The sequence below is a fragment of the Sciurus vulgaris genome (assembly GCF_902686455.1).
Source record: "Sciurus vulgaris genome assembly, chromosome: 5".
In the NCBI taxonomy this organism is placed as follows: domain Eukaryota; kingdom Metazoa; phylum Chordata; class Mammalia; order Rodentia; family Sciuridae; genus Sciurus; species Sciurus vulgaris.
The window spans coordinates 108314237-108340698 of record NC_136465.1 but is presented as its reverse complement, the minus strand read 5'-3'; the positions used below and the strand labels follow the sequence as shown (position 1 = coordinate 108340698).

General features: G+C 38.8%; 1 protein-coding gene across 3 annotated transcripts in view; it reads right to left on the bottom strand.

The window, feature by feature from the left end:
• Nucleotides 1–1085: 1085 nt before the first annotated feature.
• The window catches only part of ANO6 (anoctamin 6), a 191781-nt gene continuing 166404 nt past the window's right edge, over nucleotides 1086–26462 (bottom strand). For 2 of the 3 annotated variants that reach the window (XM_079139568.1, XM_079139569.1), the window contains 4 exons: nucleotides 25853–26058; nucleotides 21639–21841; nucleotides 20172–20277; nucleotides 1086–4291 (listed from right to left, as the gene is read on the bottom strand). In XM_079139568.1, the coding sequence (XP_078995694.1) occupies nucleotides 4085–4291; nucleotides 20172–20277; nucleotides 21639–21841; nucleotides 25853–26058 (722 nt within the window). In that variant the 3' untranslated portion in view covers nucleotides 1086–4084. Of the gene's footprint in view, nucleotides 4292–20171; nucleotides 20278–21601; nucleotides 21842–25852; nucleotides 26059–26462 lie in introns of those variants that run through there. The other variant, XM_079139567.1, reaches the window with a different exon arrangement.

Genomic DNA, 26462 nt, shown 5'->3' with positions numbered 1-26462 from the left:
AATTGTGCCAATTTCAGAATACTTGCCTCACAGGCCTACAAGCCTGTGAGGATTGTGCAGCTTTCCTGTGGATGCTGTGGATTGCCAGCATCCACACTCACCTGGGACTCTTTTACTCCTGCAAAAGGGGGGCGGGCTCCTTGAGCTCCCCTGGATGCAGAGATATTTTGTTCCTCTTAATTGCTGCTGTCCCAGCATAATCTTACATGGTTCCAGTCTCTCTTCTGCTCATTTCCAGTGTTATCCCATGGTCAATAACCTCTGAATGCAACTATGCACCTGTTACTTTGGTTCTTCTTTGGGGGGAAGACAATGAGTGCTGGGCCCCTCTATTCAGCCCTCCTGTCAAGATATTTTAACACATTTCATTGACTGGTGGGTTGCTGTTGTGGATTGTTGGGCTTAGAACTCTCAAAGGGAGGAACAGCATTATAGTACTGTTCCCACGAGCATCATTCAGTGAACAGGCAATACTGCTTCCTTTTTTTCCAGTTATGGAACATGTTTGAGTTTTACTTTCAAGTCTATTGAGATTTAAACTGGTCAAGGAAATCAAAGGATCAAATGAGTTAAAATCTGGATCACAGGCTGAAGATGAAGAAAATGTTTTATTTTTGTAATGAGATTATGTTCACTAAAAATTCCCCTTTCCGTATGACCCTGAGGACAGAGTCTTTCTGAATTTATAGTGACTTGTCCTTCCTCTATGACATTGTTCCTTACAACCCTGGTTTAACAACTGAAGATGCTTCCATGAAATTAAAGAAAAGCACCTTTCCTTTCACCAGTAGCTGTATTCAGGGACTTGAGCAGATGGGCTGGTCTTTATCTCCCATTAAGTCTTTATGCTCAGGATCTTATGCAGGGCTCAATTTCAACATCTGTATGTGGCAGCCCTGTCTGAAACCCCAGCCCAATTTTTTCCTAGAAAAACTATGCTCTAAAGTAAGTTTAGACTGTGAAAATATAATTTTAGGTGTAATTTACATAAAAGTACATATTTGCTAAGTGATACATAACTGGTCACTAATAAATGGCATATCAATGTGTTCTCATTCTTATGAACTTTTTGCAATAGAACAGAGCACTGTTTGTAAAAATGAATTTATTAAAATGCTCATAATTATAAAAGAATATTAAAATGCATAGAAATTAACATTAATTACAAACTTTACATCTTATGCCACAGTGTATGAAAAGTATGAATATTTCAGTTCTTCTTTAGTTAAGTTGCTCATACATTTTAACTTTTCAAACACATTATAATATGAACATAAGAAAATGGTACAAGTGTTTCACCAACAGATCACATTCTGCCCCCTATTGTGAATTAATGTTCTATGAACTCCAAGATGCACGTGTAATATAAAAGGGGGTATTTTGCAACAAACATATTACAAGATGGCTTTGTTTAGTTTAGAAACAAAAATGATGGCTTTTCATTTCTACTGAGATATCTAAAATATCTGAGGGAGTTTAAAGAAAAATCCCCTGAGTATTGGGTCTAACGCTTCGATTCATTTGAAACTCACAGGCAATACACAAGGACATAAAGCTAAAATTTCTCTAGTGGTTAACACTGAACAGGTCAAGGGCCAGATCCTCCCGTCACAGGCCAACTTCCGTGCCCCTTGGTGCTCCTGGGGGCAGGGGCAGGTGCATCTTTCCCTTTGCAGATGCAGCCACAGTCCAACTGGACTTGCATGAACACTGCTGAAGTTACGGGGGACCCCGGTCTCCACTGCAAGTTAGCTTTTTTGGGGCATCTTGGCAGTGTCAGACATCACATTTGCTGCCTTTAGAAATGTGAGGGTTTTGAAGCCCCTGTCCATAGCAGCACATTTTAAACTCTGAAGAGGATTCTCTCAGCTGAGGCTATGAACACAAATGCACATTTCTTTTGAAATTCTACAGTATATACAAAGAGATAAGGCAAAAACATTTCCTTTTCTATGATGACATAAACAGCAAGTAGCTGATGAATCAAATGCTAGGAGATAGTCACATACTTCAGAGCAGAGGTAATAAGAGAGGAGGCGACACGCACCTCCAGGAGCAGGCTCTCAGAGGTGGGGAAAGGAACAGTGGTGCTCCATCTAGGCTGTGCGGAATGAGAAACAGTTCCCTCCAGTGGGAAGACATTCATCTCTCGTCCCAGCGAGACCTCAGGTGGCCTGTCTTGGTCTCTCTGACCACGCTGTTAACATACACAATCAAGGAAGATGAAGAAATGCCCATGATCCATTGGGGCAATTCAAAAGCCCAGAATACTGCTTTTTAAAATTTTAACACATTCATGATGACAGGCTTTTAAAAACTGTGACCTGGAGTTAAGCTACTTTATTGCAATATAAGCCTCTCTGATTTCTGAAACATTTCACTTCTCTTTGCTGCTGGGATACTGATAGATTGTTTCCTAGGGCACCTGAGCATTTAACAGGATCCCAGTGGGTAGAGGCCCATCCAGCATGAACAGCCTTCTTCATGCAGCACTGGCCTGCTACCAGCCAAGGGTAAGATGCATAGGCCCTCTGTCTTCTCCAGACCTACGGCAGGGCCTGACTCTTAAAAGGCAGTAAAGCACAGTGGACTGCTAGGCTGCTAGGCTGAGCTGAGCAGAGCAGAACTGAGGGTAAGATCTGCATGGTGATGCTGGGCTTCAGGAGGTGACCTCCAGATTGATGGTAGGGCTTGGGACCAAATCGTTCCCTTTTACCCTTTACTGCCTACTTGGCACTAGAGGAGGCTGCAAGCTCAAATCAAATCCAGAGTTTCCTTTTTTTGATTAACAATCCAAATATACTTGTGTCTAGTGCAAACATATAATTACAAACGAATTACTGGGCCCAGAATGCAAGGGTAGAAAGTACAGGAAGACAGGCTCATGGTGGAACTGCTTTGGCATGTCGATTGCTTTGGCATACAGAAATAAAGACCTGCTGCACTCCTAATGAAAGGGCTCCCCACACAAACCCACAGTGGTGTGGCTCACAGTTAAGCACCTGCTGCCCCTGGACCCCACATAGCACTGTCATGCCACGAGGGCCACACAGTGAGCTATTGGCAAAGGCGCTTGGTGATTTGCAGTAATGTACCTCCTGCGTCTAGTGCATAAAAGTGACTGGTGGGAATCTGATGGGCTTCTCTTTTCCAGAATATTATGTTGATTAAATATGTAATTTTAATCATTCGATTATCATTTTCTCCCAAGAAACTACACATCTTTAGAAGAGACAAATTAATTATCCAGATTGAACAGAGGTACAATTCTATTTGAATCTGTACCTATCCCTACTTCTGTCACCCTATGTCCTTGAGATCTGCAAGGCAGTCACCATCAATTAGGTATGGATCATTCTAGGAGTGATCCGAGAAGGTAGAAGGTGTTACTGTGGATTAATACAGATGTTTCAAAACTTTGCTATAATCATTCTAGTCCACTATGAATATTTCTTTGAGATGAAAAGACAGGCCAAAATGGAGACTGAAACTCCTCATTATAGGAGGTTCCTTTCTGTAGGGATGTGATAATATACCTAAATATTAAGAATTCTATTTGCCACTTAATACCTCATTCTAACTCAATTCCGAGTTAGCAATTTTTAATCATACAAAAGCTATTAAAGTGGTAGCATGTCTAGTTTTTAATCATTGTAAGAAAAAGATAACTGGACCAGATTTGGTGAAGTGAGATAAAAACACTACCTAAAAATAAAGGAGATCATGTGCTTGAAAGGAGGAAGGGATGAAAGTAATCAAATAGAAAAAGAAAAGGAAAAAAGGACCCATTCTGCTTCAGAACGGGTGGTTGCTAAGCACACTGTGTTACTAAAATTCCAATTTATCAAAAGAAGGTAACATATTAGGTTTTCCAGGTGATTAGTTTTATGCCCTTCTCGATGTAAGTTTTATATTCTTCAGTTCTTGCACCACTAGCTGAAACTGAAAAATAATATACATGAAAATGGCAATAGTTAAGATTCACATTTGCCAAAGTGATTTAACTTAAACCTTCTCATTAGTGATTCATAATATATTTTGACAGAATTAAATGCTTTAAAGTGCTTCTCGGTACATAAAGCTTTCATTCTAATTTTGGTCGTAAATTGTTATCTACCACTTCTACCATCCTCTCAGCTATCACGCCCATGTTTTTTGTCATATCTTGGAGGTGACTCTCATGAAGGAGCTTCTGGGTTAGGTATTTTTCTCTCTTGATTTTGCTCTTCGTGCTTTTCGATACGTCTGGAATGATGTATGAAAGGAAAAATTTCACAGAGTAGATGATGTGCTGCAGGAGAGAAGAGGAGACAAATGTCAGTCACAAGGAAATGGAGGAGATACACAGCTTCTTAGATTTGCTTGTCATTGCAGCACATCTGGACGAGGGGACAGGCATTCCGTGTACACACTAGGGCATAGAATGAACATCCCTTTGCCACTTTAGAAATTTAGATTTTGTTATGTTGAAAAGAAGGTATCGCCTTGGGTGGGACACATCAGTTATAAAGGATAAAATAAAATGAAGGCCCACAAAAACACACCATTGAATTTTAAAAACACCAGGACATTTAACTTTGCTGTTACATTTTGTGTGCTCTTTTTTCTAATTCCCTGCCCCTTCCCCAAGGGTTAACACTGTCCTATCTACCTTTGTATCATTCTTTTATTTTTAAAAAAATGTATATTTTTACAAATAACTTTTTATCTTTAGTCTTGCTTGATTTGAGCTTTATAACAAATGTATGGTACATTGTAGGGTCTTTTGAAAATCGCTTTTTTCATTCCAAACTAGTTTCTAACATTAATCAATGTTTTTGTACATAGTGAGTATACCATAGTCACTGCTATATAATATTCCACAGTGTGAATATACCCTAATTTCTTTCCCTATCAGCAGACATTAGGATGGTGTCATTTTTGTATTAGGAGCAGTACTGTTGTAACTATTGCTGCACTTGGATCCCAGAGCATTATCTACTAGAGTTTCTCAAGAGTAGGGGCCTCAAAGTGGTACCTTGGAGACTATTGGTCATGTAAATGTCTAATTTTTACAAGATGATACTCATATATTTGCCAAAGCAGTTATGTCAGTTTACATTCCACTAGCATTGCGACAGACAGTTGCTCTATATTCTCACTGGCACTTGGTATCACCAGACTTTTTTTTTTTTTAAACCAACTTAGTGATTATAAAATGAACTTTGGGCTTACTTTGCATTTCCCTGATTACTAATGAGATTGAACATCTTATTTGTTTTTTCACCAATCCCTTGACTTAGCAAAGAGATAGAGGCAAAATGACATACAATACTTGAAAACAAATAAATGCAAACAAATTGTGCATACTAATAAGAAGTGATTTAAGCTATGGGCAAACAGCAAGGCTGTGTAAGAGTAATTGTGAGTATTAGCATTTTGTAAAAATTGATTTCATTGATTAGTCTAGATATACCTAATTAAGCACAGACTTAAGGGGCTGAGAGAATGAGTCATGCAGATATTAGGAGGAAAGACACTCTAGGCAAAGGGCAGAGCCAGTGCAAAGGCTGGGGCCCTCCAGAATGTTCCAGGAATGGCAAGGCTGGAGAGGAGAAGTGACAATGACAGGCAGTTGACTGTGGCTAGGTTGCATTGAGTCCCCTATGCCATGGAGAGACTTTTACTGTAGGTGAGATTGGAAGACAAAGAGTCTGGGTAGGAAACTCTGTTCCTAATCCAGGCAAGAGATGATGGCTCTAAACTGGTGTGCTGTGATTTGGATAAGTGTCCCCCAGAGGACCCTAGCCTGTGGAGCTACTGGGAGGTAGGAGAACCTGGGAGGTAATAGAAGGAAATTAGGTCACTAGGGCATGTCCTTGAAGGGGAGGAGACTGGGGCCCTGGCTTCTTCTCTTTGCTTTCTAGATGCCCCGAGGTAAGCAGATTCTCACTACATGCTCCAACTATGATGCACTACATACTGCTTTGCTATAGAGCTGAAGGCAGGGCCCAGGTGGTCACAGACTGAAGCCTCTGATTGAGCCAGATTAACCTTTTCCCTTATTAAGTTGTTTTTCTCAGGTATTTTGTTACAGTATGGTGGAAGCAGTAGAGTTCTTAAGAAGTACTCAGTGATACATTATCAAGGAAAAGCCAAAAGGTTGGCTGTGGGATGAGAGAAAGAGAAAATAAACAAGAAGGGCTCTAAGGACTCTGACCTGAGCAACTGATGAGACAGAACTGCCATAATCAAGAGGGGGCAGACTGGATGCCATGGACTGAGGTATGGATTGGGTGAAGACTATTTGAAGTGGATGTAAGAAAATATAGGAATATGCAGCAGTAGATTTGAGACATCTATGAGATATTCAAAGAAAAATGAGGAAGATGGCTGGATTCTTGGGTTGGGTTCAGGAGAGAAGTACTTTAAAAATATCAATTTTTAGGTCCATTTGCACACAGTTGGTATTTTAAATAAACAGACTGCAAGAGATTAGCAAAAGAGTGAATAGAGAAAAGGTAACCATCAAGGAATGAGTCCCAGGATCAGTAAGAAGAGAAGGAAGGGACTGGAAAAGCAACTGAGAAGAAATGGCCAGTGAAGCAGAAGAAAAATTAAAAAAAAAAAAAAATCAATACATAAAAATTGCATGTTTATAGGGTACCATGTGATGTTTCAATATATATAGTTATTCCCTCAACATTTATCATTTCTTTGTGGTGCAAACATTCAAAATCCTTTCCTGCAGCTTTTTTGAAATATATAGGACATGTCGACACCTGTATTCACTCTACTGTGCAACAGAACATTACAACTTAATTTCCCTGTGTAACTATAACTCGCTATCCCTTGGCCAATCTGTCCTCACTCCTGCCTTCCCCATACTCTCCCAGCCTCTGGTAACCACTGTTCTACTCTCAATTTCTATGGCGAGACTTAGATTCCACAAATGAGTGATCATGCAGTATATTTCTGTACCTGGCTTATTTCATTGAACATAGTGTCTTTCAGTTCCATCCATGTTGCCACAGATGACAAGATCTTGCCCTATGAATGGACAAATACTATTCCATTGTATTTATTTATTAATTCCATTGTATTGTATAGGTACCTTTGTAAAATCCATTTATCACTTTATGGAAACAGGTTGCTTCTATTTCTTGGCTATTGTGAGCAATGCTGCCATCTACATGGGAGTACATGTGTCTCTTCCACATACTGATTTCTTTTGGATGTATCCCCAGTAGTGGGGTTGCTGGGTCATATGATAGTTTTTAATTTTGGGACCTTCCATGAAGTTTTCCATAATGGCTATATTAATCCACATTCCCGGCAAGAGCCTATAATGGTTTCCTTCTCTCACTCCTTGCCAGCACCTATCTTTCTTTGCAGTCATTCTAAATGGAGGAATACGTCACTGTGGTTTGGATTTGCATTTCCCTGATAATTATTCATGTTGAACATTTTTTTTTTCACATACATGTTAGCCATTTGTTTTCTTTTAAGAAACATTTACTTAGACCTACTGCCCATTTTAAAAATTGGTTCTTCTGGTTTTTTTTTTTTTTTTTTTTTTTTTTTGGTGTGTGTGCTGTTGAGTGAGTTTCTTACATATTCTGGTTATTAACTCCTTATCAGATGTAGACTTTGCAGATATTTTCTCTCCTTCTGTAGGCTGTTTTTTCATTTTTTTTCTTTTGTTGCTTTTGGGTGTTCTCCAAAGTCCTGAACATTTCCTCTATTTTCTTCTAGTAATTTTAGGTCTTCCACTTAAGTATTTAATCCATTTTGGATTGACTTTTATAACTGGTAAGAGATAGGGGTCTAGTTTTATTCTTCTGCTTGGATATCCAGTTTTCCAGCACTGTTCATTAAATAGACCACCCTTTCCCCAAAGTGTGTTCTCAGCACCTTTGTTGAAAATCAGCTGGCTCAAGATGTGTGGGTTCACTTCTGAGCTCCATATTCTGTTCCACTGATCATTATGTCTATTATATGTTAATACCATGTCATTTTGATCAGTAGAATTTTCCAGTGTATTTTGAAATCAGTTAGTATACTGCTTCCTGCTTTGTTATTTTTGTTCAAGTTTCTTGTGGTTTCATACAAATTTTTAGGATTTTTTTTTTCTAGGTCTGTGAAGAATGTAATTGATATTTGATAGGGACTACACTTAATCTGTAGATCGCTTTGGGTTGTACGGACCTTTGTTTTGGCGGGGGTTACTGGGGATTGAACTCAGGGGCACTTGACGACTGAGCTGCATCCCCAGTCCTCTTTTGTATTTTATTTAGAGACAGGGTCTCACTGAGTTGCTTAGTACCTCACTTTTGCTGAGTCTTGCTTTGAACTGGTGATCCTCCCGCCTCAGCCTCCAGAGCTGCTGGGATTATAGGCGTGGGCCATTGGGCCTGGCTGTATGGACCTTTTAACAATATCAATTCTTCTAATCCATGAACACAGGATGTTTTTCCATTTTGTTGTGTCCTCTTTCTTTCATAATGTTTTATATTTCTCGTTGTAGAGATCTTCACCTGTGTGGTTTAAATTTATTCCTAAGTGTTTTATTTTTCTTGGTAGCTATTGTAAATGGAATTGCTTTATTTCTTTCTCAGATAATTCACTATTGACATGTAAAACACTAATTTTTGCATGTTAATTTTTGTATCTTTCAACATTGCTGAATTTATTAGTTCTGATGGTTTTCTGGTGGAATCTTTTTGGGGTTATCTACATATAAGATTGAAAGCACACATAAGCCCTCCCCCACTGAATGAGACCCAATTCTTAGGAGTTTCTTTTTGCTTCTACTTGCTCTATCACTACAGATCAACTGCGTATGAAAGTTAGCTAGGAATGCCCCAAACCTTCCCTTACTGGACACTCTATTGTTCCAAATTATGGGAGACGGTCACACCTGGAAGGGTGCTTGCCAGAAATGCTGCCCACAGCAAAAACAAGACACCAGTCACTCTAATAATCAATACAGAAGCTTTGATCAATTAGGTCATCTTTGGAGCCACTGGATTGCAATGCTCACTGACCTATATGCGTCAGATAAGACGTACCTAGCTGACATTTCAGCAGAGGCCTTAACTCTCTGGGAGTTAAGTATACTTTTCCATGAATCTTTCCTTGAAAAAAATCATATTAAAAAGCTCTCCCTTAGGGCAACGGGCAACATAGTCACTGACGGTGACAGTGTGCCATCTTCTAACAACGCTGGCTTGTTAATAAAGCTCGCTCTTTCGCCATCATTCTGCCTCTTCATTTATTGACTATTGGGAGGAAGAACCAAACCTTGTACAGTTGCAACTGGCACCCAACGTGAGGCAGGATTTTGCTGTGGTGGACTGGACTCGGATCGGGGAGCAGAAGGATGAGTCCCTTGCATCCATCGGGCCACATTAGCTGCGGGGACATCCCCGTTCCTTTCCTTGCCCTAAGGATGGTTACCCTCACAGCCCCTCAACAGCCGACTAAGAAACAGCATCAGGCAGGATGATCTACAGCATCAGAATGGGTAAGCTGTCCTGCTGCAGTGTACTTTTGAGAACTTCCTCCTCACTCCTCATCATAGGACTCACTTCAAAAGAAGACGGCTCATCTGGTTTTCAGAGAGCATGGTAGCAGAGGGAATAGTTGTAGGACTTTTATCCTGAAATCTGTGTCTGGACTTCTGATTCTGGTTGACTGTGTGTTTTTTCCTTATTTTACCTACACTTCCCTGAGTAACACACAGACCGTGTGCTCATAATTGTTTTCAGTTTTGTCAAAATGGGGAACTCGCCATCAGTTCCAAATAGGAGTCCTCTGGGGCTAATCCTAACATAATGGTCTGATTATAGTTATAGCCCTTTGACCAAAAAACAAATGGCATTTCATTGCACTATAGCTTGGTCACAATATGTCATGGAGTCAGGGGAAAAGTGACTCATAATACTGTAGTACAATTAGATTTGTATTTCAAAAGAGAAAAGGATGAAGTTCCTTATGGATAAGCTTCCATGTTATTTTATTAGGAGAAAGGGAAGGATGTGTTGAACACTACTATTGTTCAGAGGCCAGGTAAGACCCCACCCTTATTACTCGATGGCAAGTCTGGAGGGAGATGATATTAATAACTTAACCCCCACCTCTGGAAGCACCACATGCAGCTGCTGGGGCATTGGATCCTACCACAGCCGCAGCACCTAGCCCTCTGCTGGTGACCAGCAACAACTGCTCCCTCTCTCCCAAGAAGGCAGGCTCTCCTGCCTAAGGTATGTAGTCTGAAATGTAATTAGGAGCTTCAGGATGGGTTTCTCCCTCCTGACACAGCAAGGTACTCATTTTGGTCCAGGTGCCACTTCTGTAGTAGGGCCATTTCCATTGTGACAAGAACCTGTAGGGGTAAGTGTTTGGTGGTAACCCACTAGATATGTAAGGATGCATAGCCCATTTCCACTTCTGATTTAATTGGGAAAACAACAGCCCCTCCTAAGAGCCTGTCCGCAAGACTGAATTCTTTTCCTCCATTTTGAAGTGGGCAGATTCATATTCTGATGAACAGCATGCTCATAGGAAAGGAAGATGGTCACAGACAAAGCCAGGGAGCACACAGGCTCCATGTGGAGGATCCTGCTAATACCTTGGAGACAAATGAGGTGGACCCTATAGCTGAACCAACAGGGGACCCAAATAAAGCAGATGGGAGGACCCTATTAAGTCATCACCGTCATTGTACCCTCGCAGGACTGAGCCTGGTGGCTCTGAGACAAAGTCTCCATCAGGTACCAAGAGGTCTTACAAAAACCTGGCAAGACTCTCTTAAGGGCAAATTTATCAAGTCTACCAGGGTTACACAGATGTGGATTCAGAAAACCCAGACAATCTGGATATGATAACTATGACTTTCACAGGGCAAAGTTCCCTGAACATATTAAAGAACTTTAAAAAGACAGATGGTGCGCTGGGGATGAGTCCCTCTCACCCAGCAGAGATTGCCTAAAGGTTTTCAGCAATGGAGAACAATGCCGAAAGCAAGAGACCAAATGCCAAGTGGCTACACCTGGCTGTTGGAGGAAGAAGATGACCTAAGGAAGGAAGAAGGTCTTAGGAATAAGGTCTGTGTGTCCTAGGTTAAAAACTAACTGGAAAAACTTACTGGAAGAATCACTGCCCAAGGAAACAAAAGTTGACAGGAGCTGGCTCCCCAGAGGTTGTGAGGGAGCCAGGGTCGGAGGGGAACTGAGGAGCCTGGAGGCTCCTACAGATTTGATCTGGTTGACTTGAATTCCCCATGTACAGCTGAGAGTGGGAGTCGATGAACTTTCTTTTGGATGCAGGTCTACGTACTCAGGATAAACACTAGATTGAGGAAAAAGCTAAGGTCTCTATTGTGATCACCGAGGCATCAGGTGAAGCTCAAGGTAGGTCCTTTCTTCAGAAACTGGAATGTCAATTAGGAGATACAGCCGTAAAACAGAGTTTTCGGTATGTACTGGAATATCTGATACCCCTCTTAGGCTATGCCCTTTGGGCAAACTAAATGCCTGAGTAAACTTCTCCTCAGGATAATGAGAGATACAAGTTTCTCCAAGTTTAAGAATAAATGCTTCCAGAAATTGAAAAAAGGTAAGACCGGAAGTCTGGACAATGGGCATGCCAGGAAGGGCTGAGAATAAATAACCTGTACAGATTGCATGAAAGGTACAGCATGGAGCCCAAAGCTTGATACTTACTGAAACAGGAAGCTTGAAGGGGCATTCAGCTGGTTTTTTTGAACATTTTAAAAATATAATTCAACAAATGTTTCTGGCAAGATTGAAAATCCATATGTAACAAAATGAAATTAAATCCCTATCTCTCACTATGCACAAAACTCAAAGTGGATCAAAGATTTAGGCACTAGAACAGAGGGAACCTGTGCCTAATAGAAGAAAAAGTAGGCCCAAATCTTCACCATGTCGCCTTAGGATCTGACTTCCTTAACAAGACTCCTAAAGTGAAAGAAGTAAAATCAAGAATCAATAAATGGGCTAATTTCAAACTAAAAAGCTTCTTCTCAACAATGGAAACAATAATGCGAAAAGAGAGCCTATAGAATGGGAGAAAATCTTTACCACACACACCTCAGGTAGAGCATTAATCTCCAGGATATATAAAGAACTCAAAAAACTTAACACCAAAAAAAAAAAAAAAAAACCTGTCAATAAATGGGCTAAGGAACTGCAGACACTTCACAAAAGAAATACAATCGATCAACAAATATATGAAAAAATTTTCAACATCTCTAGCAAGAGAGCAATCAATGCAAATCAAAACTAAGATTTCATCTCACTAGTCAGAATGGCAATTACCAAGAATACAAGTAACAATAAATGTTGGCAAGGATGTGGGTGAAAATGTACACTTATACATTGCTGGTGGAACTGCAAATGGGTGTAACCACTATGAAAAGTGGTATGGAAATTCTTCAGAAAACTTGGAATGGAACCACCATTTGACTCAGCTATCCCATTCCTTGGTTTATATTCAAAGGACTTAAAATAGGCATGCTACAGTGACACAGTTGTGTCAATGTTTACAGCAGCTCAATTCACAACAGTTAAACTACTGAACCAACTTAGATACCCTTCAACAGATGAATAAAGAAAATGATATATATGCACACATAGAATATTACTCAGCCTTGAAGAGTGAAATAATGGCATTTGCTGGTAAATGAATGGAACCATAGAATATCATGCTAAGTGAAATAAGCCAATCTCAAAAAACCAAAGGCCAAATGTTTTCTCTGATATGCGGATGCAAATTCACAATAAGGACTGTGGCTAGAGAAGAACAGAGTTACTTTGGATTTGGTAGAGTGAAGGGAGGGGGCTTGGGGGTAGGAAGGATAGTAGCATGAATCTGACATTATTACCCCTATGTGCATATGGCTACACAAGTGGTGGGATTCTACATTATGTACGACCAGAAGAATGAGAAGTTACACTCCATTTATGTGTCAAAGTGCATTTCTACTGTCATGTATAACTAGAAAAAAAGATTGTGTATAATACACACACACACACACACACACATATATGTATGTATATATATATAAATAAATTTGATTCAATTCTGAAAGTTGCCTTACAATGCTCCAATTCTTCTAGTTAAAAAACTTATTCAGATGAGAAGAGATTTGTTCAGAACTTGAGGGTTACAAATGATAGTGACTTGAACATTCACCCAGTGGTACCTAACTAACACAGTAGAACTCAATCACCTGGCTGAGGGTAGATATAACGTGTCCCAGAACGAGGTTCGATATGTAAACAAAATGCAGTATATCTGGGTTTCACTATGTCAAAAGGCCAAAGAGAGGTATTACTAGACTGAAAAAGAGCTATAATTTGCTTAAAGACTTCTGTACCCAACAGCAATCGCAGGGTTTTCTGTTAAATCTAGATAATAAATTTTGGCCTTATCATCAAGCCTCTGTATGAAGTCCTATGAGGAAGAGATTCTAGCCTTTAGATTGGACTTCTGAATACTGACAGGCTTCTGACACTCAAACTCAGACCTAAATACCACTTTGGGCTTGCCACACTTAGATAAGTCCTTCAATTTGCATGTAGATGAAAAACAAGGAACTGGGCTCGGAGTGCTTGCTCTTAATGGAGTATCAACCCGTGTCTGGTGACATATTTTTCAAAGCAATCAGATCAGCCTGTTACAGGACAGCCGCCTTGCCTGAGGGCGGTTGCAGCCACCTGTGAATAGTTACAAGAGGCTGACAAGTTCCTGCTGGTGCAACCCACCACAGCATGTGCTCCATCATGGATTAACTCTGCCTGAACAAAAGGTAGCTACTGGCAGGAAGGATGGGCAGATGCCAGGTCACTGTTCTGGATGATATTAATGTTAAGTTACCGATGTCCCCCTACTTTAAATTCAGCCACCCTATTACCTGGTAACAGGAAGGATTCCAGCTTGCAGGGATTGTCTGCAAGTCAAGACGGTTGATGTGAGCAGGTTAGATTTGGCTGATCAACTGGCTGATCAACCTCTGAAAGATTGGGGCCCAGAGCCCTTCACTGATGGCACAGCTTCATGGAACACAGTGAGAGACATGCAGGGTACGTGGTAGAACTGTCCAAGGGACAAGTGAAGCAGGTGTCCTGCCACCTGGGACTTGGCACAAAGTCTGAACATACCGTACTCACTAGAGCCCTGATTGTGCTGGAGAACAAATGAGTCAATACTTGTGCTGACTCTATGCCTTCAAGATTGCTCGTGCACATGGGGTTATTTGGAAGGATCAGCAACTACTGACCTCCAACAACATGGACATAAAATATGCATCTCAGATTTTAGTTTTCAAGAAGCAGTGAGCAAACCTTGGCAGGTCTCAATAATATACTGCCCTGCTCATCAGAAAGGGGATAGTTGTGAAGAAGAGAAACTGGCCAATCAAGTAGTAAAATGAGCGGCAGAACAAACACTGTAACAATAGGCCCTTCCTGCCCCCAAATAACCTCATCAGAATTTGCACCCAGATATTCAAAAGAGGACTGCAAAAGGGCAAGACTGGTATTTTATTAATGATCCCCCTCAAGGATGGGAAATGTGATGAAAAAGGCATACCATTAATACCTAAAGCTTTACTGTATTCTGTCTTAAATACACCACAGAACCTACTTTGGACAAGACACCACATCATAGTGGCTATAAAAACAAACTGGCCTTGATCTGTGATAGTGGACTCTATACCACAGGGTCTGATCTGCACAAAAACACTCATTGCAGCCCAGTGTGCAACGTAGGGCACCCGGAAAGGGGAGACTGTCTTCTGAGGATTTATTTTACTTGGATGCCAGGAGTATCTTAACTTTGGTATCTGTGGACATGTTCTCAGAATGGGTAGAATTTTTTCCTATTCAGACAGAGAAAGGGCTCACATTCTACTAAAGGAAATTATACCACAATATGGACTGCCAAAAACCATACAAAATGACTATGGAACAGCATTCACTTAAAAAATCATGCAGCAGGTTTCAGAAGCTTTGGACATTCAAATAGAAAGTGCATTCAGCATAGAGACCACAGTCAACAGGAAAAATCGGCAAAGTGGATCACACCTTAAAAAGATCATTACCACATTGTCAGGAGATTCACCTGACCTGGGATAAATTTTTACCCATTGTTCTGTTACAGATACATGCGATCCCTAGAAGTAAGGTCTAAGTCCTTTTGAAATTCTGTGTGGTAGACCATGTCAGGCCTCATCTGTGGGTTACTTGATTATATTGAAAAGGAACAACTTGTAAAGATGTTAAATCTTTAATTGCTGCACTAACTTCCAAATATGAGTTTGTCAGTTTATGCCTCTGATGTCCTATTTGCATGACTTCCAATCTGAAAATACAGTCCTCTTAAAGATGTGGAGGGAACAGAATCCAGATAACCAACTCAATGCCAAATGGACAACATGCTCAGTCTTCCTTAGAACTGGCAGGAGTCAAACCATGAATCCACTGTGCTCAGGTGAAATTACTGGACATCAAGGAGACAGGGAGAACAAGACTGACTACTTCTGATAACTTGCAGATGATATGAACTGCTATTTGAGACAGACAGGACACAAAGACCATCAATAGAAATTGTACCAAATGGTGATCACTGGAATAGGAAGAGTTTTAATTGTCTAGGCTGTTTTCATTGTTTTAATCCACAAAGAGCTAAACACCTTAGGAAAGCTTATAGAAGGTACTTGTTGGGTCCACAGTTATTGTCTTTGTAAAGCACCTCGGGTTGCCTTGGTGGATGTCTCCCTTGCAAAGCAAGGACTGAAATAAGATGCAATATTTCATTAAATAACAAAAGGATAAAATGATAGTAACCTGTACTTCTAATTTGAATGTAACTTATTAGCCTATCAATAACAATTTTTAGTAACCAGGCCACAGAAAGACAGGACCCAAATCAAGATGTGGTCCCTAGCTGAATCCCAATGAAAGGAATCCAGGATAAAATATCTAAACACATTACATAACAATCATAGCTATAAGGATGGATATTTTCGAATTTGAGATGATTGTATATGGCTTACACCAACTGTGGGTCAACTGAGTCAAAAGGCTCTGTTGGGAACAGAGACATCTTTCATGACCTATGGCCAAACACCACATGAGTATGTGGATAAATTCCAGAACAAAACAGCAACCACAATGTAATCTTAAAAGAAAATGATTGGTTTGCAACAACCTGGGTATGGAGACGGGGGGTGAGATGGCCAGCACCAAAAAAATCTCAGTGGTTATATGGGACCAATCTGTGGACACAGGTTCCCCCAGGGTGGTAGGGGACATGCACTACAGGGTACCTCTGGGTTCAGGGATGTTGAGTCAACCAGCTGATCTCTTCTCCTCTGGAATGATCACCTGCCATCAATCTTCATGCCCTAGATTGGCCTGGAGGATATGACGTGGCATATGGAAACTGAATAATTTGACTCAGATACTTAAATGACAGCCCTAAGGGAAATTTTTCTGCTCAACACTGAAGTGGACTTAATGAGAAAGACAGTTCTCTAAGATTCAATAGCATTCGACATTCTAACAGCAGCCTAAGGGGAAACTTGTGTTATCATAAAAACTGAATCTTATGTGTATATCCCAGATAATTTGGGAAGTGTCTCTCTGGTCCTTGCAGGACTTACATGCCCAGGTAGAGGCCACAACCGATGAATCAAGATTCAACCTAAATGCATGGTTCACATCTTGGTTGGGGGAAATGCTTGGTGGTAAAAGTTAGAGATGTTTCTACTGGATTTTGTGTGCACAGAATTACTCTTAAGCTATGGGATTTATTCTTGCTGTAAAATAATGTCCCAATTATAAGTGTCTTTTAAGACTTGCTATCCCAGGGGGCCAGAAGGCCATGATACTACAAAACTTCAAAATTAGTTGCCCTGGCTCAGCCAAGAAGAGAAATTCAAAAGGCTTCTTTGATAACCAGGCCAGTTTGTTCCACCCTATGGGCCCCTTTTTCCCTTTGCCAATCCCGCCCAGCAGGAGTGCCCACATGATGGCAATGCCCCCATGCACAGAACACTCTGTGGTGGAACAAACTAAACTGGCAGTGGGAACTGAAGGAACACATAAGCCCCCCTACTGATTGAGACCCACTTCTCAGAAGTTGCTCTCTGCTCCTGCTTGTTCTATCACTTTAAGATCAACCGCACGCTGAAGTTAGCTAGGAATGTACAAAACCATCCCTTCCCAAGCACTCTGTAGCCCCAAGTTACAGGAAAAGGTTGATCCTGGAAGGATGCTTGCCAGAAATGCTGACTGCAACGAAGACCAGACACGAGCTACTCTAATCGTCACAGAAACTTTGATTACTGTGTCTTTGTTGAACCCACTGGACTGCGATTCTCACTGACCTACGTGAACAAGATGAGAGGTACACAGCCCACATTTCAGAAGAGCCTATTTTTGAAACACTGGATGACTGAGGTGCCCACCTATCTAGGCTCCATCTCGCAACTGAACCTTTTGTGCTTATGAGAATGTGTTGTCTGTGAAGTGACAAACTGACTTCCTACTTTCCAATCTGGATGCCCAAAATCCTTTCTCTTGCCAGATTGTTCCAGCTAGGACTTCTAGTACTGTGTTGAATAAAAGTGGAGAAAGTGGGCATCTTTGTCTTGTTTCAGACTCAAGTTTTTTTTTTTTTTTTCTTCTTCTTCATTCTAGTTAAGGTTTTGTCAATTTTGTTCATCTGTTTAAAAAAATCAAGTCTTCATTTCATTGGTCTTTTATACTGCTTCTGAATTTTCTATTTTCTTTCTGCTGTTTTTTGTTTCCTTCTTATCTGGCATTTGGTTTGTTTTTGTTTTTCTAGTTCCTTGAGATGCAATGATAGGTTGTTAATTTGAGAGTTTTCTGCTATTTGTAAGTAGGCACATTGCTCTAAACTTTCCTCTTAGAACTGCTTTTGCTGTATCCCATAAATTTTGGTATGTTGTGTTTCCATTATCATTGCTTAATTTATTAATTGATCCATCAGTTGTTCTGGAGTATGTATTTTAATTTCCATGTACCTGTACACTTGATTTCCAATTTTATTGCATTATAATAAATGATACTTGATAGGATTTTAATATTTAAAAATTTGTTAAGACTCATGGCCTGAAAAGATGTTTCATGCACTCTTGAGAAGAATGTGCATTCTTCAGTTGTTGGATGTAATGTTCTGTAGAAGTCTGTTAGGCCTGTTAGTCTTTAAATCTGCTCTTTCTTTGTTGATTTTCTGCCCATATAATCTATCTATTGCTGAAAGTGGGCCATTAAAGTCCCCTACTATTATTGTATTGCAGTCTCTAGAGGGTATATTAATATTTGCTTTCTATATTTAGATGTGACAATATTTGGTGCAATTCATTGTTATTTCCTTTTGTTGAATTGAACCACTATATTATTATATAACCTCATCTGTCTTTATTTATTTTTACTGCTTTAAAAAAATGTACTTTCCTGGGAACCACGTGAAGTTTCAAGGAGTGAGTGATTGATCAGTGGTGTCAAATGTTGCTAATGAGTTATGTAGTGTGAGGGTGGAGAAATGATCACAGGAATTCACAAACACGATGGCTATCAGTAATTCTGGCAAGAGCAGTTCCAGTGCAGTGGAGGGGGTGAAAGCATGGGCCTACGAAAGAGAGTGAGAGGAAGAAGGGACCAGCAAGCACTGACAACTCATTTAAAGGCACTGTCCACGAAAAAGAAATGAAACAGAACTAGGGAGGTAAATAGGATGGAGAGAAACTAGTGTATTCGATAATGATGGAAAATGATAATGATGTAGGAGAGGTTTCATTTTTTATTTTTAGAGGTAGGTAATATTTATAGATGAGTGGATTTTCTATGTTATGTCACTCTTGCATTTCTGAATTAAAGCCAATAGGGTGTGATGTATCTTTTAAAAATATATTGGAAGATTCAGCTTACACATTCTAGAAGGATTTTTGCATCTGTGAAATGAGTGAGATTGGCCCTAATTTTCCTTCCTCTTTCTATTCTTGTCTGATTTTAGGATCGAAGCTGCTCTCAACCTCACCAAATGAGTTGGAGAGTATTTCTTCTTTTTTTGCCCTCTGAAGGAGTTTGTACAAGATTGAAATAATCTGTTCTAAAAAGCTTGGTTTCACTCTTATAAAACCATATGTCCTGGTGTTTTCACTGTGGAAAGTGCTGCCTTCTTTAGCACTTGGAAGATACTGGACTACTCCCTTCTGGCTCCCATTGTTGCTGTTACAAGATCTACTCTCATTCTAATTTTAGTTTTCTTTGTCAGTCATCTGTCTCTTTTCTCTGGTTTCAATCTTATCTTTGGTGGGCTGCATTTTCTTTACAATATGTATAAGTGTGTGTTCCTTGTTGTTTATTCTGCTTGAAATAGACCATGCTTTTTGCTCTGTGAACTGATCTTTCAATCTATTCTGGAAAGATTTCCTCCCATCCATTATACATTTTCTTCTATGTGTTTTTTTCTTTATAAATCAAATTACGAAGCCTCAATTTTTTTATGTCAGAAACAAGTCAACCCTGGTTTATTTAAGCCACTAAAGGTAAATTTTGCCTCTTGCAGCTAAATGTAAACACCAATCAAACAAATTTCTAGGCTTTGTGATTTGGTAATTGTTATTCACTGAAAAAGAAGTTGGCTAGAGCAATTGATAATTAATAATGGTCAGTTTTTAGAGCTAGTTAATTTTAGAGATATTAAGAACTTATAAGTTGGCATATTATGAAAATGCAATAATTGAATAAAAACAATAGGCTGAATGAAATTATAATAACGATTAAATTTCCTTACAGGGAAAGGTCACATCTTACTTATTTTAAGCCCTGTCACAGTTCAATATACTGCTCAGTGCCCCCAAATTTTAAAAAAGATCTTTATTTAATACTGTATCAAATGAAATTAGATCCCCCTTATATATGTTTTTTAACTTCTAAAGCAGACAAGCAATTTCATTTAATTAAGAGCACTATGGCTATTCTCAGGCCAAACTTGATTAATTCATCTCCTAAAAATAATTATTACCAAGCAATAAGAAAAGATTATGCATTTGAAGTAGATTTAACAGCACTTTAAAAACAGTGCCTGCAAATATGTAGTCTTAGAAACTATTTCAAAGTACACTTTCCTACCTCCATGACAATGACAAAAGCCAGCTTGGCAGCGATCACATGCCAATAGTAGATGTTGTGTTTATATTCTTGTGGATGTCCAGGTGGGTTTCGGAAATCACGGTACCTGGAAACAAAATGGAGGTATATTAGGAGACAAATCCTTTTCATCAAATAAACAAGGGCTCTATTTTAAAAAGGAGTCATATTTAGTGTGATGTTTTTTTAAGTTGGGCATCATAAATTTTCTCCTAGATCTCAATTTGGACACAAAGTCCTCAGGGAAAAAAACTCACTGCAGTAATAATTCATTGAACATGTATTCAGAAAATAATGGCAATATGTCAAAAAGAATCCATCTCTGTAAGAGAACAAAACTATTTTTTAAAAAAATTATGTATTTTGGCCAGGGATTTATCCTTGCATTCTGAAAAGAGTATAAGACAATTTAGCCTATTTTCAGGACCGCATTTGCTAATTATTAATATATTATCTGGGTTTACTCAGTCATAGGGCCATCTCTCTGTCCAGAGCACTGCCTCCTCATCATGACTTTTTAACCTAATTCCTTGTCAGATGTCCTGTATTATTGCTGTAGACCTAGAAGTGTTGAATTACTGTTTAGAATTATATAAAGTAAAAGTAAGCAGGCTAAGTGTAGGATTCTAAAGAGGATGTATCAAGTATAACTTGGAAACATTTATTTTGGGCTTATCTCTGGCTGCTTAGTAGTGTTGAGAACTCGAATCAGTGAAGTCTTTGAAGAACTGGACTAAAGGCATTTTAAAGCCTCCTTTAGGTGTAGGAATCTATGATTGAAAATAAAAATTCTATGAGCTCTATAGTCTACATTCTATCAACTGGCAATTTAGTGGTATTTACTGTCCACAGTTCATCTTACCAGTCATTAAAACCAATGCAGAGGGGTCAGGGTTGTGGCTTAGTGGTAGGTGGTTGCCTGGCATGTGTGAGGCACTGGGTTCATCCTCAGTACCACATAAAAATAAAGGTATTGTTCCATCTACAACTAAAACAATATTTAAAAACAATAACAACAACAAAAAAAAATGCAGAGAGCTTTGGAATACTTTGAGGAAATTGTTAGGTATTTAAATGTTTTATCTTTACATGTTTGTTAAATGAAGGTTCTCATGCACTGTCATTATCTTCAGATGGTTCTTGAATAATAAATTCGTGTAACAATTGAATGATCTTAATTTCCAGAAGTCTTGAAGTTTCTCCATTTGTGAGTTGTAAGATTTTTTCCCCTGGTTCTGTTTTCCTGAAATCATATGAAACTCTGATCTTTCACTCTTCCTTTTATGGTTTGGTTTAAAAGTCCAAATCTGTCTTCATTAACTTTAATATCTTTTTAGTTTAATTGAAGAGAAAGCTATGGGGGAAAAAAGTCTCTAGCAATTTGATTTAAATCACACACACACAAGCCCTTCTCAAGAAGTGACTTTTTAAATGGGTAGCTGAACTTGCCTGCATGTGGTATGGTCACCAAGCCCAAGGAATGTATCTCCTTTGCTTTTGTTTTTGAAGTCTGCGATGTTGAAGATGGAGAGAGTGTTGTTGATGTACCCCTCCATGGTGTAGTCAGTGTGGTCCCCATAGGGGGGGATGGAGAAGGACCAGTAATACACCAGGCGGGGGATCATGTCTGAGGTAAAAGCAATGATCATGGCCTATGTTGAGAGGAAAACAAAAAGGAAAGCATTAATTAGAACTTTTATTGCTATGATTACAATGTGCCAGAATCACTATTTTCATCAAGTTGCTTTTTTTTTTTTTTTTTGAAAACCGATTCAGAAATCTTCCTTCTTAAGTGTAAAATGAATATAGTGAATGTCCTAAAATCTTTGAGCAGTAAACTTTTAAAGTAGAATATTACTTTCTTTTTGGTCTTCAATTCTAAGGAAAGGTCTACAATTCAAGTGCTAAGGTCTGATAGCTCTTATTATGCTTCTTAAATATAATAAACACCACTTATTAAAAATAATTATAGACTAGGATATTATGGATAACTTGAGTTGCTTGTACATATTATAAATAAATAAATTTTTCAAAAGTTGGAATATAATATTCAATCAACTTGAGGGCTCTACTTGATATTAGTCTTTTGTGATTTGGATTTAGAGAACTGTGGTAGATACAATAGATCAACATTATGAAAATAATGTTTTTCTATAATTCCTTTATAGAATAATTGATACAAAACTAATTTTTTTACTTGATTCTCATAAAATGGAACGTAAACTGCATAAAATATATTTCCCTGATCTAAATACAAACAATGGCATTTAAATTCACACCTCCCTCCACCCACAGTATCTTGACTTGTTTAGACAAGTCAACCTTTAAAATAATTCATGGTATGACTTATTTTAGACTTTTAATATATTCTTCTATTTATGTGGTCAATAGAAAGCAAAATTTTTTATTTTAATACAATGTAAGTGACAAAAAATTATATAGGGGTTGTTCATTCACATAGTCTAGTAATGCCAGTTTTGTTAGATCTAGTGTTTAAGCCTTCAAACTTGGTTTTAAAGAAGAAGGGATAGAATATACTTTAAACCAAATTCTATGTGAATAAACAAAGCTAAATGAGGTAGTTGTGTTTGGGGTTCAACATGATTTTTGATAGCAGTCATCTAAACATATGGTTTAGACACAGTGAGACCACAAACCAACAAACAAGATCTCAGGTAAAGCAAGAAAAACAATTAAGGAATTTTTCTATTGTTAAATTTCCCCCACTAGAACAAGTTTGTCATTCCCTCCAATGTGAAAAATCCATGTGTGTGTATGCTTGTCTGTCAGTAATGAGGTGAGGCTAGAATGTGTTACCTTTTCCCAGATTTCAATAGATTAAATTCTCCTGCTATTTAACTCAGCTATCCTTCTTATAGAATCACTTGCAGATGTGCTTCAGGAAGCTACAAAAATTCCAATGAGGAAGATAATTGTATTGTCTTCTGACAAGACACCTTTCTGTCTTGAAGTGAGCTGCTTTGAGAGATGTGCTACAATAGTACAAATAAATGCGGTGTGCTTCATTTTCCCATGCTGTTCTGCACACAATTTTCCATTTATATCAAAATAAATTAAAATTGGTCTTCAATAGCAGATGCTCTGGCATGATACAGCAATGTCAATTCAGCTTATTTATTGAACCAGCAGCTTTAAAATGAATGATTTTATAACAAACTCCTGCTTGATGCCCACTCTCACCCCTGGTGGCTGTTCTTCCTTCTATACACATTAGGCTGTGGAACACACAATAGGAGTTCAAGGGGTTGAGTTTGTATGTGTGAAGGGATGCCAGATACATGTTTAGTACTGATATACATACACATGTGTGTATATGTATACTGCACCTTGGAAGTGTAATAGATCCTAACAATATGGGAAAGGGTTATACATAGATCAATGGCACAAATCTAATAAGCAATTTTTCTAGGGTAAATTATAAGAAAATACAGCTGTTGGACAAGAACCAGTAGCACCAATTAGCCAGCATGTGTGTACACACACACCAGCTTTGGAAAGGCAGCAAACCTCCATCTGTGCTAATGGAGTGGAGCCATGGCATGGATACTGGGAAAAGGTGCCTAATACAATCAGACTTTGGAATGTTTGAGGAATGGGGAATTTGAGTCAATTGAATTTTCTGGTTGTTGAAGGTCAAACAAAAACCCTTTTAGTTTCAAACCTTTTTGCTGAAAATTTTCCTAAAGCCCATAAGTCCATGTTCCTGCCCTGCTTAGTGTACTACAGCATATTGAACATGACAGATCCATTCTTTTATGACTGTGTAACTTGAAAGGCCTTGCTTTCTTAGTTCTGAACATCAGTCTTCATTTTGAAGCACAGCAGTTGTTGAAGGTTCAGGGTATTAGGGCAAAAGGAAACTGACATACTCTTTCAGTTGGTTTCTGTGTGTAATTTGCAACTTTCTCCAAAAAGTAGAGATAGCATGCGATTCAGATAAATTGAGGGTTCTGGGGTGTATGTGTGTGGGGCGATAACTGGTTCCAGATAACTTGTTTTACAGTATACAATTGTCTAGATAATGACTGATTAAATTCTGTATTTTACTACATAATCACTGTGGATTTTATATTTTTTTTTTGTAAAAAAAAGTGAGGTACAATCACATTAAGCTTTTTAAAAAGTATTGTGCTGGTATTAAATCATTTATTACTAAAAATCTTTGAAAGGTTAAGAGGCATTGAATATTTGTTAACATGTTGGCAACAATTATGTGGTGAAATACAGCTTTGGGGTTTTTGAAGTACTTAAGATAAAACAAGAGCAGGTAACATTCAATAATGACCAGGTTTCAGGCATTGTGTGCTTTATTTCACTGAATTCTCTAACCGCTCAGTTGTGTGTAGGAAATTATTCATTTTACCAATGATAATATGAGGCTCTGAATGGCTAATGCACGACCCAAGGTCACACAATTCAAGCTGCAGTGCAGGGAAGCAGAGCTCAGGCCTACCTTACTCTGTAGCCTACAATACTCAGGAACTTCCCTCCTCCAGAGCCTGGCCAAGGTACTGCTGAAGTCTGTTCTCCTTCTGCAGGGGCTCATGGGAGGTGGCTGGGGACTCAGGGCAAGTATGGCTTAAGAAATTAAAAACTAGGAAATCATTTTGTTAGGGAATCAACCTGGGAGTGAGATTGGCAGTGAAATAAAGGTAGAAATGGCCTTGGTTTTAAGGCTATTTCTAGGGAAGGGGGTCTTTTGATGGGCTGGCATGAAAATTGCTATGACTGAGAACTCCCTGTTGGTCTGTGTGGGGAAAAAAAACAAAACTTTAGACTGGTCCACAATCCATTAATGCAGGCTGCAAACAACGTCTCCTCATAGCTGGGACACACACAGGGTGTAAGGCTGCTTCAGTTAATGACCAGTGTGGCTAGCAAAGCTCAAGGGATAGGGTGGGAAGAGTGCTACTTGAAGAACTACTGCCCTGGAGACAAGGAGGGTAACATACAATCAGGAATGCACAAAGTGCTTACACTTTACCAAAGTCAACATTTTAAGTTGATATTTTAGAATATATAGTAAAATATGAAGGAATGGTCTCATTTTGGGGTCTTAACTCTAAATGAATATTATTCCATCTACATTTTAAAAGCATCTTTTGTGAGGGGAGGAGGGAGAGTATGGGGATGGGAAAGATGGTGGAATGAGATGACATTATTACTCTATATACATGTAAGATTAAATGAATGGAGTGACTGCATCGTGTACAATCAGAGAAATGAAGTCATGCTCCATTCATGTATAATGAATTGAAATGCATTCTGCTGTCACATATAACTAATTAGAACAAATTAAAAAATTTAAAAAGCACCTTTTGATAACTCCTATAGTTATGAGGATTAAAAATGTTAGTATTATTAACATCATATTCCTGTTTAATTGAAACATTTTAGCAAATGAGCAACTATTGTATATCTGAAGGTGATCTTAACTTGGTAATAAAGAAAAATTATAAGCAAACAAAATATATTTTTTAAAAAATAGTTTTCACAGCATATAACAACTATGTTGTTCATATGCATGATAGACTTGGCACTGTCCCCCCATCTTATAAAGTACCATTTGATTCCTCAGGTAGCACCCAAATGCATTTTTGGTCTTTTTAAGGTCTTAACCCTTGAAGCCTAGGTCTACTCACATTGGTCACCACAGCCAAAATCGCTATCCCTTGCATGATGGGCTGCCACGCACCGATGTCTTGGGCTTTTTCTGGTACCATGCGTCTAAACTGTGTGGTCAGTTTCCATGCGTCCACTCTTATTTCCAATATGTTGTTCACCAGAGCCAACAGAGGAGCCAGTGGAAAAGAGGCCACAAATAAGGTGACGAACCCAAACTGAATAACTGTCAATGGAATGGACACACATCATGGAGTGGTGGATGAATGAAAAGACAACATTTTCCTTTACTCTTATAAAGAAAGAGAAAGGCAGAGAACTCAGTCCCAAAGAGAAAACATATCTGTGGTCAATAACTTACTGCTCAACAGTGAAACAATTTAAACAAAACACAAACACGAGATCTCTGGAAAGATGATTAAGTATAGCCTGTTTCACATATATTCACTGAATACGAATGATATACTGAAAAATCTTTAATCAACCACAACTATTTGCTAGTAATAAACTTGAGACATTTTAAGTACTTTATTCTTGGTGTTAAGAATGCTGGAAGATGATTATGATTTAAGATTAAAAAAGAAAAGGAATGGTGTGGAAGCATCCAACAAGGTAAAGAAACAAGAAATG